The 19,216-nt window shown below is 33.0% G+C and overlaps 2 protein-coding genes across 8 annotated transcripts in view; one reads left to right on the top strand and one right to left on the bottom strand.

Moving 5' to 3' along the window:
* Positions 1 to 669: 669 nt before the first annotated feature.
* Positions 670 to 6,960, bottom strand: LOC143225376 (T-cell immunomodulatory protein). The gene has a single exon (XM_076454659.1). The coding sequence runs from the start codon at positions 6,556 to 6,558 to the stop codon at positions 4,714 to 4,716; it is 1,845 nt and encodes a 614-aa protein (XP_076310774.1). The 5' UTR covers positions 6,559 to 6,960; the 3' UTR covers positions 670 to 4,713.
* Positions 6,961 to 12,382: 5,422 nt separating this feature from the next.
* The window catches only part of msk (importin-7 msk), a 57,451-nt gene continuing 50,617 nt past the window's right edge, over positions 12,383 to 19,216 (top strand). For 6 of the 7 annotated variants that reach the window (XR_013013820.1, XR_013013819.1, XR_013013818.1 and 3 more), the window contains exons 1-4: positions 12,383 to 12,602; positions 17,526 to 17,761; positions 18,101 to 18,259; positions 18,551 to 18,797. Coding sequence is in view for 4 of the 7 variants with exons in the window: in XM_076454660.1 (XP_076310775.1) it covers positions 12,519 to 12,602; positions 17,526 to 17,761; positions 18,101 to 18,259; positions 18,551 to 18,797 (726 nt within the window). In the remaining 3 variants the exon portion in view is untranslated. Of the gene's footprint in view, positions 12,603 to 17,525; positions 17,762 to 18,100; positions 18,345 to 18,550; positions 18,798 to 19,216 lie in introns of those variants that run through there. The other variant, XM_076454663.1, reaches the window with a different exon arrangement.

Below are 19,216 nucleotides of genomic sequence, written 5' to 3'. Positions count from 1 at the left end.
AACCCTCTTCTAAAGTGGGTAGGTAATCTTATTTAAGGATTTTTTTCACATCTTTATCTGTTTATTTTTGTACTTTAATAAGAAAGTTTTTGTAGACTACCTCCTCTAAAGTGTGGGTACTTGAACCATGTCTTTATTTAGTAGTGTTGTTACTGGGTGAAGAGTTTTATTGAGTTACAAGTGACTTGCTTTCAACACACATAGACCACTCCCTTGTCATGGGGCTGGGTGCAGAATTGGCTTTCTATTTGTAGTTTACTGTTATACTTAAAACCAGGTTTGCCATGTATCACATGCCCACTCTAGTTTAAGGAAAAATAAACTCTTGAAACTGGAAATCCAAACGTTTTCAGCTAGTAAGCCTAACTGATTACTCTGAGGTGTATCCATGAGCCCTGAAGTACCACAATACCTTATACCATGAGCTGTAAAACACCACAATACCTTGTACCATGAGTTGTACAATACCACAACACCTTGTATCATGAGTTGTACAATATCACAATACCTGGTATCATGAGTTGTACAATATCACAATATCTGGTATCATGAGTTGTACAATATCACAATACCTTGTACCATGAGTTGTGAAACATCACAATACCTTGTACCATGAGTTGTGAAACACCACAATACCTTGTACCATGAATTGTGAAACACCAGAATACCTTGTATATATATCTGTAACTTAATTTGTTTCAAGTTAGTTTATTGTCAATATTTTCAAACTGTGAATACATAACAAAGCTCATGGTTTGAGCTGTTTACCAGATATAAAATGTTTGAACTTTATTTTACTTTTACAGGAATGAAGTCAACAAAATTTATTGTTCAAAATTCTAACTTTTATAGTTCACAGCTTTTCATTCATGACATCACTAGAAGTAAAACTCAAAACACAGAACATAAACCATGGAGAGATACAGCTGTAAATTATATGTTAAAAATGTGACAAATTTGTTTTACAGAAACAGTCAGTGTAAAGTTGTACCAAGTAATTTATCTTTAAATTAGTAATAAATTCCAGTTTTTAAAGTGACTGAGAGAGTTTAATAAAAATAATTATCTTGAAAAACTCTGACTACAACAAACCAATAAAATAAACACTGAATGTATTCACTCAAATGTGTTAAAAATGTTTTATAAGTTATCAATTTTTATATGAAACTCTAAATAAGACAAACTCACACAATATACGACTTAAAGTTGGATGAATATTAACTTATTATATGACACCTTCTGTTGACTAGCATAAAACCAGTTTTTAAATCACCATTAGCTGAAGAAAATTAGTGGATACAGGAGTTAACGAAATGACAATGATAACATTATGATACCCAAGAGCCATGTATAATTACATTAGCCAACTCACTATCTTAATATGTAACATCTCATGCTTAAACTTTATCTTATTAAATGCAATCTACAAGTCATGGGATCAAAACCTGGCCCAAAAAATGCACTTACTCTTTCAGCCATGTGTAATATTATAATGTGACACTCAATCTTATTATTAGTTGATAAAGACTAGCTTAAGACTTGGCAGTGAGTGCTGCCAAACAGAGCCTTTGCCATTGTCATCAGCTAAAAATCAGGGGCAACAGCAAACAGTCTTGGTAGCATTGCCATAACCACAACAAAGTTATAAATGGAACCATGGCATTAATAGATTAACTTTACTCTCAAGTATTTCAATTAAACATTCACTTTAAAAAGTGGAAGCCCAAGATATGGCATGAACAATAAATAGTCTAAGGCTACTTTAGAAATAAAAATACTGGAATACCAGAATATGACACTAGAAATAACCAAACTTTTACAAAATATACAGAAAGATTATAAAGAAACCCTTTACTAAAAATTTAATTGCCTAAAACCAATTTGTCCTAAAGAAAACTTCACCAGAAAAGATTAAGAATTAAGTTTTATTTTAATAAAAAAAAAGATTTAAACATGGTAGAGGACACTTTAAAACAGCATTCCACCTCAATAATTTATCTTGGACACTAGCATTTCTTTTATGTCTATGTTCTCTTTAGAGAAAACAATATTGGTAATTAGAATACATAGAAGTAAAAGGATATTTGTAAGGATTGGTGAATATATTGAGAACAGGTGGTAGCTTACATACAATACAACAGACAGATCCTGAATCATCCTATACCATATCAATTTGCCTCAGCCAATAATTTTTACAAAAATTTTAGTTGGAAGTTTCATTCATAATAAAACATATTCAGAATAAAACCAACAGGTTTTTTTGCTACATAATATTCCAATTAAAAAAATGTTTGTAATAGCCACTGCATATTCTCAAAATTTAATTTACTCTGAAGAAACATATACAAATACATGGCTGAAAAGTAACTGAACAGTCTGGTCCATTTCAGTAGTAATACAAACACCCTTCCCTAACTCATACAAAATTAAAGTTTAATTTCTAGGTTTAGAGAAGGTAACAGTTTCAAGCTAAGTAAACCATCCATGCTTTAATTGATAGATTTTTGTATTATAAGGATCTGTTTAAACTGTTACTTATTCATGTCTTCCACTGAAACATATCAGCATGTACAAAAATAATCAATTACAGTAAATCTTGAAAATGAAATAACTCAAAATAGAAAAAAAAACTTTTTTTTAAACATACAACTTAAAGAGAAAATAGAACACCATAAAATTACTTTCAACCTTCTCTTTAAACACAGACAAATATTACATGCATCTTGTCTGACACATTTAAGTTCCTTGTTTCATTCTGGTGCTTTAATTAACTGAAGTTTCTTCTTTTGAATGTACTATTACATACGTGATAATGTCTGAAATGCACCCTAGTTGGCAAGTTTCTGCTAAACAGTAATTTGTAGTAGTGAAAAGTTAAATAAAAATGGCACTTAACACACCTGCAATTAGAAATCCGTAAAGAATTAATTAAGAAGGATATTAAGAAAACAGTGTGTAGTTAAAAGTAATGTTATCACTTTAATAAGATGTGAAAACATGTCACTTAAATGTATTATTATCACTTTTATTGGATGTGAAAACATGTCAGTTAAATGTAATGTTATCACTTTTATTGGGTGTGAAAAAGTGCCAGTTAAATGTAATATTATCACTTTTATTAAGTGTGAAAACATCTCAATGAATACTCTCCATATAAGCTGCCCAAACAACCTTGTAATACGGTAGCCAGTCATGATGCATGTGAACCAACGTTATAAACCTGATAGTAATGGTAATAATGCATTTCTTATGATACATGCAGAGATATACACCCAGAGCTTGTTATTTACCTTACACTGAAGTCTTCCTTAATCAACTCTTATGTTTGATAACTTTCTTTATAAACCTGGCCATTCCAGTAGTGGCTGTTGGTCCTCATTTGACATCACTCTTAAAACTAATTTTCAAGCATCTTGAACACAACAGTTCATATAAGGATTAATAATTACCTGTGGTACTGTAACATCATCCATCACTTGGACATGGGGCAAACAAACTGCTAGAAATTCACCAATGAGCCTCTACATTTGTATCACACACCCTCTCATAAAATTAACAAATTACATCCTTATTAACCAATTCCCTGCAACTGGGACATATATTTTCCAGTGCAGTAAAAGGAATTACCAATATAAAATATTTTGTACCAAAATGATTATTTTACCATAATTAATATAAAGAGATTCTTAACTGAATTCTCTACAGTCATATGTTCCAAACTGAATTATACTCACATCTGATACTAAATATATCTATTTTTATACATATGATCCTTCAAAGTATCACAGCTGTGATATACACCACTTAACAGTTGAATAAAATAGTCATAAATTTCATAATATTCAAACCATAGCATACAAAAGTATTCAATAATAACTGTTTTTGTTTAATTGACTATGTTTATGTACTAAGCATTTCATTTATTTCACTGACTTCTAATTCAAAAAATATTTGTACTATAGATAAATGTTGAAATATAACACTGGTCCAATTTGTTCTTTTTTTTCTGTAAAACTTTGGAATAGTCATTTACACATATAATTTAGAATAACTACAGTACCATAGTATACTGGTATGTAATTCAATGGAAGTTAAACTAAAAACCTTTCTGAATTTATATGTGTACGATGGAACTCTGAATAATTTAAAATTTGTACACTGTCTCATATTGTATGTTCTAGTTATATATTTATGTAATCAATATCAAACTGTCTTATTATTGGTATCCACTTGTAATTAATTTTTCAATAATTCATATCACATAAGAGTGAATCAGAGCTATGTTTTGCATCCCTTGTTAGGCCTCTATTTGGATTTCATTCGTGAGCAACAAAGGGAGTGCACAGTCCACATATAACAGGGTCTGTTTTTTAATTGGTTAGGGCAGCAAGGGTTTGTTGTAAAAGTAAACTCGTGGTGGAAGGTTTGGTGTTTGATCTGTAATCTTTCTGTAAAAATACTCCATAGAAGAACCAATTTTAAAGCTGTTCTGCAGAACCTATCACATACTCAGTGAAAAACACCAAGTGAGCCAAAGTTGTCCAATATCCAGGGATATTTTTAAAACAAACTTAAAAAAAATTGGTACATTGCTATCACTGACTAGCATACACAACACAAGATGCCAACTCTATGATAGAAAATATCAAAGATAAATGGAACAAACGTGTTATGGTACTCTTAAAAATTACATAAAATTAAAAGAGCATAAATTTACATTGCATCAAAATGAAAACGGTGAGCTTCCTGCAACTTCTCACGCCTATCTTCTCTTTTCTCTTTCCAGTGTAGTGCACCGATGATTAAACCAATAAATCCACATGTTCCAAGAAGAGCTGCAAAAGTCAGAATGACTAGTCGGCTAGGGGTCACAAAAAGTTTGTTGGTCCACTTATCTGGCTTGTCTGGTGGATGTGGGATTACCACCATCTGTGAATTTGGAATAATTTGAGTCCATTCTCGCTTCTGTATGGCAAAATTTCTGTGTCCAGGAATTCCTACTGTTAGCTTGTCAATGAAGTTTGGGGTCTGTCCTAAGCCAAATACAACGTATGGAAGTTGTAATGAGAAATATGCTGACTGTGAAAGCTGTGATGCACTACTGACCTGTGGTGATCCGTTCGGTCGAGTGGTGTAATACTGAATCAGTGGACCGGGCTGGTTCGTTCCATAAGGCACACGTTCCCCAGGACAATCAACATAACAACGTCCAGTTAACACCAAAACTTTTATGAAATAGGCATCATAATCAAATGTGTTTTGCAATGCATATAATTTCCACAAACCTTCACTTTTCCCTGAAATGATCAAGTCCATAGTTCCATCTTCAAATATGTCATAAAAGGCTGGAAGTTGTGGATTAGGGATCTCACTTAGATCTCCCTGTTTCCAAATTATTTCTAATGTTCTTCCCAACAAACAACTAGAACAAGGAATATTACGTAGCACAACAGCCTGTCTGACTTCTTTACCTTCTGACTGTCTCTTTAGCACAGTCACAAAATCTGGAAAACCATCCATATCAAAGTCAGCAACTCTCAGAGTTAGAGGAAGTGTTAGATTATCAAAAGGAGCTACATCACCATTTGGTAAACTGTAGCTCCACTGTATTTCTCCCTGCTTCAATTCCTGTATCCAATATTGCCATTCGTCATTGTCATTCAACACCATAATACCTCCCGATTTACAAGATGGATCATGACATACCGGAACTACATGTTCTAATGACCCATCAAGATCAATATCAGTAAAAGATGACTGACCAAGCTTTGAAACGCTCTGTGGATTTGGTACAGACTTCCAGAAGCTAAAGTTTCCTTCTACAGAACTTATCCAGTATTCAAACATCTTCTGACCTGTTACCAATAAATCAGCTGCCTTGTCACTATTCAAGTCCAGAAATGCACATGAGTGTGGCATCCGTAATGGTTGATTGTGTGGACTGGGAGCTTCTTGCTGTGTAAAATTGCTGGAAACACTTCCAAGCCAATAGTACCTTCTTCCATCTTCTCCTTCTCCAAACATATCTGCAATCATATCGTTGTTAAAGTCCATGATCAGAGGTTGTCCTTTCATGGTAATCTTAATAGGTGTGTCACATTGTATGGAGTCAAAATTTCCCCACAACACTCTAATGCTAAGCTCTGGGTACAAGTCAGGAGTTTTAATTGTTATTAAAATATCCATTTTAGAATCTCCATTAAAATCAGCTGGCATAACACTTGTGATGATCCCTTCATCAACACTGCACACAATTCTTGACCTCCTCAAAAACGGTTTTATGGAATAAGAAATTAACACCTCGAAACTTTTACCATTATTACTAATAACAAATACATCAGTTAACTTGTCGGAATTGAAATCACCGTATGCTGCTAAAATTCCATAACGTTCACTTTCTGACTGGAACACGTCAGATGAAATATCTTTAAGACAGTTGACCTGGGGTTGAGTGTAAAAACTAACCATTATCACACTAAGTAAATTAATATGAAATAGTGCAAAATTTCGAAAAGTCAAGTCTTTTTGTTTACCTTGGACAAAACTGTTTTTCCACATTGCTAATGTGTTGATAGTAATGTAACGAGAGAAAACTTATTCCTATTGCTGTGGAAGTAGGCCTAGAAATGTTAAAGCTAACGTAAATATACTAAACTTCACCATTATTCCAAACATCAGCTACATCGTCACAGATAATTTAGGCAATACAGTTTCATTAGAAATTATACATTCTCACTTTTTTAGTTTACAAAAGCATTATGGTTTCAAACACTTCATTCAATGATTCAGACTGAACTCTCAAAATTGGTAGAAATCAACTGTTAATTTTTTACCAAAACGGTAACGGTGTATTATTTTTTAAATAATTATATTTTAACTAACAATACAAACAGTTCGTTTAACCTAATTATTACTTTATAATAAACCTATGAGTATGACAAATAAAGACGTTATTCTTAAACATAATTTGTTTATTAGTTCCTGTTTTCTAAAATAATATAATGCATTGTTGTTATGAGAAACAAAATGAAAAGTATATATTTAAATTAGAATGCACCTTTTTCCTCGTAAATTCTTAATTTCAAGCGAATATAATTAAAACTGTTGTTCATTATGCTCTCTATTCAATTTCTCTTTATACAAAATTCAGGTGAATATTTAAAACGCAAATTCATTGGAGGATTTCATTTCTGTTAAAACACATCCACAACTTTTATATATGATACTTACTATAACAATATATTTAAGTATTTTTGTTTGATTGGTCTGTTTTGAAATCTGCGTCAGCCGTCCCTAATTTAGCAATGTAAGACTAGAGTGAAGGCAGTTAGTCATCACCACTCACCGCCAACTCTTAGGCTACTCTTTTACCAACGAATAATGAGATTGATCGTCGCATTATAACGCCCCCAGGGTTGAAATGGCCAGCATATTTGGTGTGACGAGGATTCGAACCCGCGACCCTCAGATTACGAGCCGAGAGTCTTAACTACCTGGCCATGCCAGGCCATTTCTGTTTGAAGTTAAGCACAAAGTGCACAATGGCTATCTGTGCTCTGCTCACCAAGGATATCGAAACCCCATTTTATACATTATAAGTCTGAAGATATGCCGCTGTGCCATTGGGAGCATTTAAATATATAATGGCAGTGGTTAAAGTGAAATAAGGAGGTGGTTGACAATCCTTTATCCACCTGGTTATACCTTTTCGAAAAAAATCTCCTACCTAATACAACATTTTATTAACTCTATATTTAACTTTATGTGACAAGATAAAACGTTCGCCACGGTCATCGGTCCAATATTCACTCAATAGTGAACAGTAAGCCGCAGTTTTATTTATATTTTCGTATCTAATCGTATTCACCTCATCATCGTGCCTCTACAAAAAGCTACATTACACAGTTTATTTTAACCTTTTGTTTCATACAGCTAGGATAGTCTCTCCTCCGTAATTTTCTTAGACTGGGGATGTCCCCCCCTAGACCACAAATGCTTTAACTACTGTATGATGGTCATTCAAGAATTGGACGATAGCGGAAAAAATAAAGTCCAAGAAAACTTCTTCTCTTCTGTGTGTGTTTGTGTGTTTTATTATAGCAAAGCGACTTTGGGCTTACTACTGAGTCCACCGAGGGAATCGAATCTTTTCTTCTGAAGTCATCTTCTCGTTCACGTGTATTACAGACTTAAAACATGATTGTATTGTAAAAATAAAAACCAAAAAGCCGTTTTTCTACAAGGTAAGTATGAAACCTATTAGCTAAAGTGCTACTTAAAATTAATTTTCGACGAACTTTCAAAGAACATAGTTTACTTCTATCTAGGGGCGTAGATCCTGAGGGGATGGGTGGGATACATCCCCCCTTCATTTTAGGTAGAGGGTATGGTGCATACAATCATCCACCTCTACAAGTTGGTCCGTTGAATTGTTTTATTGCATCACAGGACTACAAATTGTGTGTTTGTTCTTGTGATTCTCGTGTTCTTAGCAATCGAATTACATAATTAGGCCTAGATGTAGGCTTTTTCAGCAGCCGAAATGTACATCTTTAATCTAGGCGTTCTTCTAAGCTTTTCGATCTAAGCGATAGTTCGTAAGTATCAGTCAGTAGGCTTAAGTATACAAGCAAGTATCGTGGCAACAAGATTACTCTGGGACTGCATGTTTACAGCTTTCAGGTTCACGTAATCAGAGATTACCAATTTGCAAATTGAACAGTCCATATAAGTAGTTGCAAAAATCATACCCCCCTCCCATCGGGTGTAAAACATCTACGCCCCTGCTTCTATCTCTTTAATCATAATCCTGTTTGTCTTCGTCGAGGGCCCGGCATGGCCAAGCGTGTTAAGGCGTGCGACTCGTAATCCGAGGGTCGCGGGTTCGCATCCCCGTCGCGCCAAACATGCTCGCCTTTTCAGCCGTGGGGGCGTTATAATGTTACGGTCAATCATGGTAAAAGAATAACCCAAGAGTTGGCGGTGGGTGGTGATGACTAGCTGCCTTCTATCTAGTCTTACATTGCTAAATTAGGGACGGCTAGCACAGATAGCCCTCGAGTAGCTTTGTACGAAATTAAAAAAAAAAGTCTTCGTCGAAGACGAGAAACTCCGACCGATGTACGAAAAACAGTGCCATCTATTTCGACAAAAATTCAAGCAAGCTATGTGGCGAATGGTAATGCTGAAGCAGATTTTGTTCACATGTAGTTATATACAAAAGTTTGGTTTTTATCATTTGATCACTTATAAATGTTATATTCTCTGTCCTGAAGGTTACAGTCGACCTTTTGGTTGTAGACATAGCGACACCTAACCACCATTTGTGTAGCTCACTACATGGCTTAGCTGACTCATTAAAATGTTGCCCAGACTTGTAGTGTATAGACCAATTTCACAGTGTTGTGTGATTCTGTATTACATACATCTTTTCTCAGAGATAAACAATTTATTACCAATTACTTTTTTAATTGTTTTCTATTCTTTGAAATGGAATTTAACGCTTTCTTTATCTATACCAGTGGTTCCCAACCAGGGGTGCGAGATAGCATTTGTTTTGGCCATTTATTTTTCTTAAATAAATAATTACTGTGAGGGGTGCGAGAACATATTAAATTTTTTTAGGGGTGCGGGGCATAAAAAGGGTTGGAAACCACTGATCTATATTATGGCTAATCAATGTTCATTTTTTGCACATACTGATATTTTCTTAACAAATATACAACTAAATACAAATATTTAAATAAATTTTTGTTTTGCCAGACCCACATTTTTAATTTTACTATATTTAAGCATGCTCGCCCTTTCAGCCGTGGCGGCGATATAATGTGACGGTCAATTCCATTATTCATTGGTAAAAGAGTAGCCCAAGTGTTTGCGGTGGATGATGATGACTAGCTGCCTAGCTAGCCAGATGACTAGCTAGCGCAGATATCCCTCATGTAGCTTTGCGCGAATTCAAACAAACAGTAAAAATAATATTTATTATACTAAAAACCAATCAAAGTAATATATGCAATATAACAATATATGAATATATTTAATAAGACGTTTTACTTAATATGAGAAATTGAAATTTTTGAAAGAATTACTATTTACTAATAAATAATTCATATTTCATTCACAGACTGAAGGTTTGAGCTTGAGCTAACAAGAGAGAATTAACCAGAAGATCGAAACTTATAAACCAAGTATCTGTAACACCGTTCTCAGGATGCGTGTACTACCTATGTTAATATTGGTCAGCCCCTTTGAAATATAAGGGAAGACGTAATATTGAAATATCATCTAAAGCACCACTGAAGGAAATTGGTACCACTACGCTTGCACAATGTGCACTATGACAGTTATATTCTTTACAGGTAGAACAGGTATTATCCTTTAGGGAATAACAAAGGCAGCAGGAAAAAAACGAGCTCAGTGCCTTTCTTGCCACATGTTATGTGAAACCTTCATATGTAGAGACGTAAAATGAAGTAAATTAAGGAAAATCTGTAATAAATGAAGAAAATAAAAATGCCTTGTATATTCATATGTCACACGTTGACCTCTGTTATACATGCAAATATCTAGTGTATACAATGTAATATGTATATTGTCGTTATGGAAGCCAAGCTAAATCAGTAATATAACCAGACAAGTTCGAATTTACTTGAGATAAATCCTGTTAACAACAGTGATTTTGGTTAAAATACTAATTATTAAGTAACAAAGCTGCGATAAATCTCCTGAATGACTGAATTGTGGTGGTGAATGAAGACATGAGACCAAATCAAATAATATATGAATATTCACAATCATCATTACAATAATCTTTACTTCATAGAATAAAACTTGCATATATATATAACAAAGAATAAACTCAGAATCACTAATGTCACATAAGCTATATTTTAATATTTAAGTTTAAATATTTGTTACTTAGAAAATACGTGATGACCTAAAAAAAGAAAACAATATAAACTCCAGGATTGGTAAGTAATGAGTGAATCCGTTCAGTGTCTCATAGACAGTAAGGGTCGATGTATTTGTGCTAGTAATTCTGGAATTCAGTTAAGTTGTGAGTGAGATAGGAGTATATTAGTTTTTGGGACTTTGTTAAACATTATTTTATAATTTGTATCTGAAATAAGGCCTATGAGTAAATGTTTTTCACTTATTGAAGAAATAAACCGATTCATTATAGTTACCTGGACTGGCATTATTTTTATCACATAATTCAAAAGATGTCGCTAATTAATACAGTATGGTCTACTGCTTAAGGTACTTGACTTGTAGTCTAAAGGTCGTGGATTGGAATTTCTGTCACCGAACGTGCCCTTCCTTTCAGTCATATGTATATTATAATGTTATAGTCAAGCACAATATTCCTTGGTTAAAGTACAATCCAAGAATTGGTGATGGGTAATGTTGTCTACTTGCCTTTCTTCTAGAGTACCACTGCTAAAGCAGTGAAGGCTAGCGCAGATAGCCCTTGTGTATCTTTGTGTGAAATTCAAATAAGTACAATAATAGGCACGTTAAAGTAACACTACAATATTACAATAAAGTATAAATGTATGGTACGTTAATCTAAGAAAAAGCAATAGAAAGGAAATATTTCTAAAGAGCTTGGTGAAAACAAAGTGAACGTGAAGTGTGTATTAAATCTCTTGAACGGCTGGTGACACTTATATCAAAGTTTCATTTTAATCAGAATAAAGCAGACAGTTGCCAAATAAACAAAATGTTTAAGAACCCATTGTCTTTTTTGTGACTTCAGTCAGACAAATAAATAGAAGATAACAAACAACGCTGTACTATTTCACTTAGTTTCGTTATCAGTACTTTTTACCAAACTTTCTCAATCATTGGAAGATTGTGAAACTTGTAGCCATAATATGTGTGTTTTCTTATAACAAAGCCACATCGGGCTATCTGCTGTGTTCGCCGAGGGGAATCGAACGCCTCATTTCGCTTTGTAAATATAAAGATTTAATGTTGTCATACCAGGGGACGATGGCCATTACAACATTTATTGTGTAGCAGAATATACACGGATTACATATTTCAATTACTTTGAAGAAACATAAAATATAATATAGTTTCTTCCCCCTTGCAATGCAATAACAGTGAAAATAATCCTACTATTATGAAATGGATTTGAAATCATTTGGATGCTGTAACAAATCAGGTATCATTTATCAGAACTTTAAACCCATATAACAGAATACCACACACATAATCTGTTTTTCTTTGATGATGGTACCAGTAAAAAATTTATAATTAAACTATATTTTACACATAAATATTGTTGTACAAAGTGAAGATTCACTTGTTTCTAACATTAGTATCAAATTTCATGACACGAAAAATTAAATCTACATTTTGATAATAAAAAAGTACTCTGGTGGATACACTGGGTAAAACGCCACGCATGCTCACATAGTCGTGATTGGCGCGGTCTGTCGTCACTTCTGTGACGACTTATTTGTAGTGTTAGTTAGTGTTACTTAATTACTAACTTTTTAAGCATCAAAATGGACACAGGTAAACTAATTGAATTGCTGAAAGGTACAATAGATCCTGTTCACCGAGAAGAAGCCGAAAAACAGCTGGATCAGGTTTGTATTTTGAAAAGTATTCCTGGCACGTTTTGTGATGGGAATGCGCCATATTTTTTGCCGGTGTTAACTTGCACGTATTAACATAACAAGAACGTGGAAATAAGGTTTAAGGATAATTTTTATGTGTCAGTAAACTCATTCTAATCTTCATTTTTCCTTGGTTGAATAGTCTTCTGATTTCTGCTGTGAAACTGACTGAAGTTATGTGTAATTTCAATGTGAATTGGTTTTTAGTTGTCCATTAAAACCCTTGTAATTGTACATTAGACTTGAAACAAAGATATACTGTAGAACTGTGACTAATAATCAACGTTCTTTATCAAGAAAGTTGAAAATGAAATGTTTCTGGTATATTGTAAAATGTTTCAATATCATCTGAAAGTTAAATTTAGTAATGTGAACTGCATATGTGTGTTAACACTGTTGTATCCCAGCTGGCTTGATGAGTCCTGGTATTCGGGTAAAGGCCCTGCTGGCATTGATTATAGCAGGTGTAATGTGATTGATATATTACAACGTATTTTCCTTTGCATCCTCAAGAAATCTTAGTAAAAGCTACACATCTTGTTTCCACATGTAGATATTACCAAGGATATTTTCAACAAGTGTGTACTGGTATTTTGCAAACTGATAAAATGTTATAAAATCTTTATTTACTTCGTATTATTTCAATAAAAAATTAACTTAAAATATGTGAGCAATTATCAGTGAAAGACTATTCGTTTAGGCCTAATCAGTAAGCAGCTCGTTTTAACGTTTAGAAACAAATTAACAAGTTTTTGAAGTTAATACTATTTCAATGTTAGAATAGTATTGTGTATTTTATGAAGATATGTAATTAATATTACAGAAGAAACACTAAAATTATGGAATGAATACTATTGGTGCCAATACATTCAATTTCATACCTTTGTTGTTGTTTTTTGTTTAATAAACACAAATCTTTCATTTGGAGCATAAAGGCACAATGTTCTTTTGGTGTAAACTTGTGTTAGCTTTTGAGACAACTTATCTGCCAGTTCATGGGTATTTTGGAGAAAGTTGAGGACATCATGTGGTAGATGAGTAAACAGTGGGCAAAGCTGTGGTAATAGTACTTCTACTTTCAGATGTAGTAAAGAGTTACTTGGAAGTTATTGGTCAGGCCATCTTGTATATTAAGAAATATTTTGGAGGGTTATAAAACAAGTTTAGCAGAATAATTCAGGGAAACATTAAATCCAACATAGATTCATCAAAGTTTGATCATGCCATTCTAATATGTTGTGATTTTTTGATTTGTTTCTTGTCTAGACATGTGGGGTGTTGACTTAGTATGCTAAGATTTAGAAGGAAAAAAGTGCCTCACAAAAGACCAGTTAAGGAAGTCATATGAATAATTGTTGGAAAAGGGGCATTTAATTGATTTGTAGTATTAGCAAATGGGAAGAGAAGTTTCTGAACTGGTGAAACTGTATCCTTGTTACTAGGAGTAGGAGTACCTCAGGGGTCATTGGTTGATTTCTTTTTCACATTTATATTAATGATATTGATAGGGTCATAAGAAATTAGTAAAATGATGACATTAAACTTTTGGTGTTACTGTATGACCTGTCATTTCAAAACAAAGAATGTTTGATAAATTGCTTTTAATAATGGTAAGCTATAGAGGTTGATGTCTCCAGCTATGAGATGGAGAAATTACAAATACTGTAGTTAATTTTAATAGTGGTCTAATGCTAGATTGTATGCTTAACTTTTTTCTTAAGTATTAATATTAACCCTTTTGCAACAGGCTTGGTATAATACAAGTTTGTCTATGTATTTACACAATAACGTTTGATACGGCAGGTATTATCTTCACAAAATTTGGTAAACTTTCAGTAAATATTACAAGCTTTTTGCATGCAAAAAATCAAATTTTTTTAATTAACTGTTTTTACTAAAGATTTGTTAGTGAAAATATGTTTTGTTACCAGTTTGAGTGCAAAGTGATTTCATGTTATGATAAAAACTATTTTTTGTCCCAAGAATCTTGAGTAGTATTTGCATAATCTCTAAAACCACCTAAATACATTTCAAACATTTGTTTTGACTAAAACTTTAAATTTTATTTTCAACTGTGGGGTCTGTCATTTAATCAAATTTGTAACCATCATAAAAATGAGGAATTATAAATTGTGTTTTTACAAGCCAGTATGACTATGTACACGAAAATACAAATGTTTACTCCAAGTTGCTTAAATCACATAATATTGTGTATATGTATGCATTTATTATTTTGTATTATAGTGATTATTCAGTCTTACCTAGCTAATATTACATAACTTGCATTTATGAGATGTACTTGCATATATTGCCATATACTGTACTACAGAACTGACTTTTAGTCTTGATTAAGTGATTGTGTCTTGGCTTTGTTTTTGTGGACTAGTATTTTGTAATGTATAATTACATTTATTATACATTATACAGGTATGTAGATTATTACTATTTAGAAATAAATTAAACTTATTTTTCTTAAAATATAGAACAATAAATAAAGAAGTAAAGGAAACAATTATCTCTTCTCACTAAAGTCTTTGAACTCAGTTGCTGCTGGACATAAGTTGCATATTTTTTTAGGTTTCATATATAGTTCAATAATAAAAAAAATCATGAATAGTTATATTTGTACCACAGAATTTTACTATAATTTATTAAGCTTACTAAGTTGTATTTAGATTTAAAAAAGTATGAAATTTAGGGCAGGCAAAAGACATACCTTGCATCCTTGAAATCTTGGTTTGAAAGAATATGTTTGCCTTTTAACAGATCAAAATGGCTGAGAAAACCACTAGGGTGACATTCTAAACTGTTGATTGGTTATTCACATATTGTATATTGAAGTAAGTGTATATAAGGGTCTGTTTCTGAAAATGGGAAGTTGAAACTTGAAAAACACTTCACCTAAACATGATCAAATACCAAATATTATTCTTAAAAGAGTTTCCAGTCTTCTATTAGAACATCTCACAAATATCATGAACATCTCATAAACAACTGGTTATTACCTGACACATGGAAAAAAGACATTATCACCATGATACCAAAGAAACAAACAGGACAAATCCTGATAACTTCTGACCCATCAATCTGTTGTCTTGGCAAACTGATGAAGAAAATCATTTCAAATCGACTCCACAATTTCTGTGAAATAAATAACATCCTACTCAAATCTCAAAATGCTTCCAGGAAAAACAGACAAACAATAGATCACCTCACATGACTCACTGAATCAATTTACAAAGCATTTAACAACAATCAGGTAACCATAGGTGTATTTTTAGACATTAAATTTAACAGTGTTTGGCATAATGCCATTAAGTATAAATTGACTCATCTGAAAATAAATCACATGGTTATTAAATGGATATCAAATTTCTTAACTGATAGAACAGACCAAGTAAAGGTCAATAAAACTTTATCAAAATCTTTCAATATAACTGCAGGAGTGCCCCAAGGATACAACACACTACAAAAAATCCAAGTACAACAAAATAAAATACTAACATCAGCAAACAGACTACCATCATACACACCTGTAAGCTATATACACCAAATCAGTAACTTACCAACTCTTATAAACAGGCTTACAGAAACATCATACAAATATTTAAAAGCAGAACACAGAAATCAACTAACTGCATCATTATGTAAATTAGCCAGTGCACCTACAAAATACATTTCACTATAACATATTTCAACAATCACAAATCACTCAACAAGAAACATAATCACAGACAAGGTAGATTCATGTTTATATTTATTTTTTCAGATTCGGGCACAGGACAGGTAAAACTTTCAGTGCCTGTCCTGTGAAAGTGGGTTTCCTCAGGGCACTCCCGTTTTCCCCCATATCCAAATCTCGGGCATTGGATCTTTAGATCTCAGGAAAGACTATTGTCCAGCCCTGAATCGGGACATTTTGCATTGATATTTACATTGACATCTGCTTGTCTGGCTCCGGCCTTGCCAACTTCTTCGGTGCCACCTTTGTTTTGCTCTTTCTCTCCTGACAGTTTTATAATGTCCCATCTTCACACCTCAAGCAAGTAAAAATTAAATACATGCAAAGTTTCAAGTACAGTTAAACAACATCTCACGTGAGGGTTTGAAGAGGAACCACAACGTTCCTGACCACCCCAGTGGGAGGGAGAATTCTTCAGACTTCTCTCTAAACTGAACCCCTGCTGCATTCATTTGGTTTGGTATGGAATGGGAAGTGGGACCACTGTATGATTCTGTACATTAGTGATATCTCAGCAAAATAAAAAGATACAAGGTCCTTGTTTTACATTCTAGCTAATTTTAGTTCCTAATTTGTACGAAACTATACAGTTAGTATTTTCACATCACAAACAATTTTAACTGGTGCTGTATTCATCATACCATGTGATATGCAAAAATCAGTATTTAGGTGTTTATAATATTAACTTTTAAATTAAGAAATTAATATCTAATACTATAATTTGTTATCAAATTTACAAATGTAAGTTCATAAAATAGTTATTCAGTTAAATTTTTAATACAAGTCAAACACAACATGGCCTTTGACTTGACAGTACAAAGGCTCACATTGGTAAGGTGAAAAATAAGGTACATATGTGAGCAAGTAATATCAGTATAAAGGTTTTTATTTTTAAGAGTTTGATTATGAATGGTTATTGGTTGAAAAAAATTTACATTTTTCAAGGAATGTTATTAGGAAGGTGCAGTAACAACAGAAGGATATGATTGTGTATTACTTTATTTCTCATCTTGTATAATTTTGTTTTCATATAAAATAAAAATATCTTAAAGTTGTTTTTTACTTTAATTTGATATGTAAAGTATTTAAATATTAATATAAAGAAAACATTGTAGTATTTTTCATTATTATAAATGTATTTAAATTTCCAGGCCCACAAGATTATTGGGTTTTGTTCTTCTCTTCTACAAGTGGTCATGATGAGTAATCTAGACATACCAGTTAGACAGGCAGGTGTTATTTATCTAAAGAATCTGGTTGCCCAACATTGGGCTGAGAAGGAACAGGAAGCCGGAAAGCTGATGGTGTTTACTCTTCATGAACAGGACAGGGCCACCATTAGAGATGCTATTGTTGATGCTGTGGTTCATGCTCCTGAACTATTGAGGTTAAACTCTTTTCATTACAGAAAATGAGGTTAAAAGTTAGACTCATAAAAATATTTTTCCAGTTAAGTTATAGATTATTTTTGCTCGTGTGTTGTATTATTTTCAATAAACTAATTTGTGTGAAGAAATGATATTTGAAGCATTGTCTTCTTGCAGGTGTACTTAAAGAATAGTGTCATCGTGGTAAAGATCCAGTAGTACAACTTTAAGAATTTTTATCTCATTAAACATAGTGTAAGAAGACAAATATTTGGATGTAAACAAGATTTTGAGTTAATTATATATATATTAATAGTTTTGTAAGCTAAGATTTAAAAAAAAATCTATTACCTTCCCAGAATTCAGTTGGCAGTGTGTGTGAACCATATTGTGAAACATGATTTTCCTCACCACTGGACAGGAATTGTAGATAAAATCTTGATCTATCTTCAGTCACCTGACACTTCTGGCTGGATGGGATCTCTTCTTTGCCTTCACCAACTAGTCAAGAATTTTGAGTGAGTTTTTTAATGGAGTTAAAACAGTAACAAAGACCATGTTGGACAAAACTTTGCAACTGAAAAAGAAAATATTGTGAGAGAAGTATGATATTGTTCTACTTTTAATTAGATGTTATTTTGTGTACATCTGTAGACTAGTTTGACACACAGCTTTTTTGTAATATCCATACCTAGAGCTTAAAACATACAAGTTATAATGACATTGCAAATGATGTAGAAGGAAACTGACATTTTCTTTCAGTTATAATAAACCCATGCAGTTTTCATTGGTAGAAATAAACTTTATAGATACAAGAAGCCAGAGGAACGGGTCCCACTAAATGAGGCCATGAACTTGCTGCTTCCCATGATGTATCAGAGAATAGTGCAGCTCTTGCCAGACCAGTCAGAAACATCAGTTTTGCTGCAGAAACAGATACTGAAGATTTTTCCCGCACTTGTGCAGTATTTCCTGCCTCTCGAGCTCATATCGAAGGAATCTTTTGCCCAGTGGATGGAAGTTTTTCGAGCTATCGTGGACCAGCCTGTCCCAGAGGTATAGCTGACTAAATAAAACAGACAATTTATGTTATAAATGGATTTCATAATATATTTAATGAATTCTACAACCTAAGTCAGTTTTAAAGTAAAGTAGGATAGAAGATTAGTGATTCAAACTCAAGTTTCATATTTAGTATACTGGTATTTATTTAATGTCTGATTTTCTGGGAGGGATGGTGGGACTTTAATAGTTCCACTGTTCAAAATATAAACCTGTGGCATACTAATGTTTAGTTGTATTAGTTTTAACATACCATAGCACTGTGGTACACTGATGTTCAGTTGTCTTAGTCAGTTGGTATTGCTAGTTTCAATGGTGTATACTTTTGACACATTTCTTTATTGTTGGCTGAACTCCAGTCATGTATTATGCTATGTATCACAAATTTTGTTCCTGGATAGTATGTGTTATTT

The sequence above is a fragment of the Tachypleus tridentatus genome, chromosome 9, assembly GCF_004210375.1.
Source record: "Tachypleus tridentatus isolate NWPU-2018 chromosome 9, ASM421037v1, whole genome shotgun sequence".
Classification (NCBI taxonomy): domain Eukaryota; kingdom Metazoa; phylum Arthropoda; class Merostomata; order Xiphosura; family Limulidae; genus Tachypleus; species Tachypleus tridentatus.
This window is presented reverse-complemented; position numbering and strand designations above follow the sequence as displayed.

Coding starts and splice junctions, on each gene's coding strand:
- LOC143225376 (XM_076454659.1), bottom strand. CDS start 6,558: ATGTGGAAAAACAGTTTTGTCCAAGGTAAACAAAAAGACTTGACTTTT.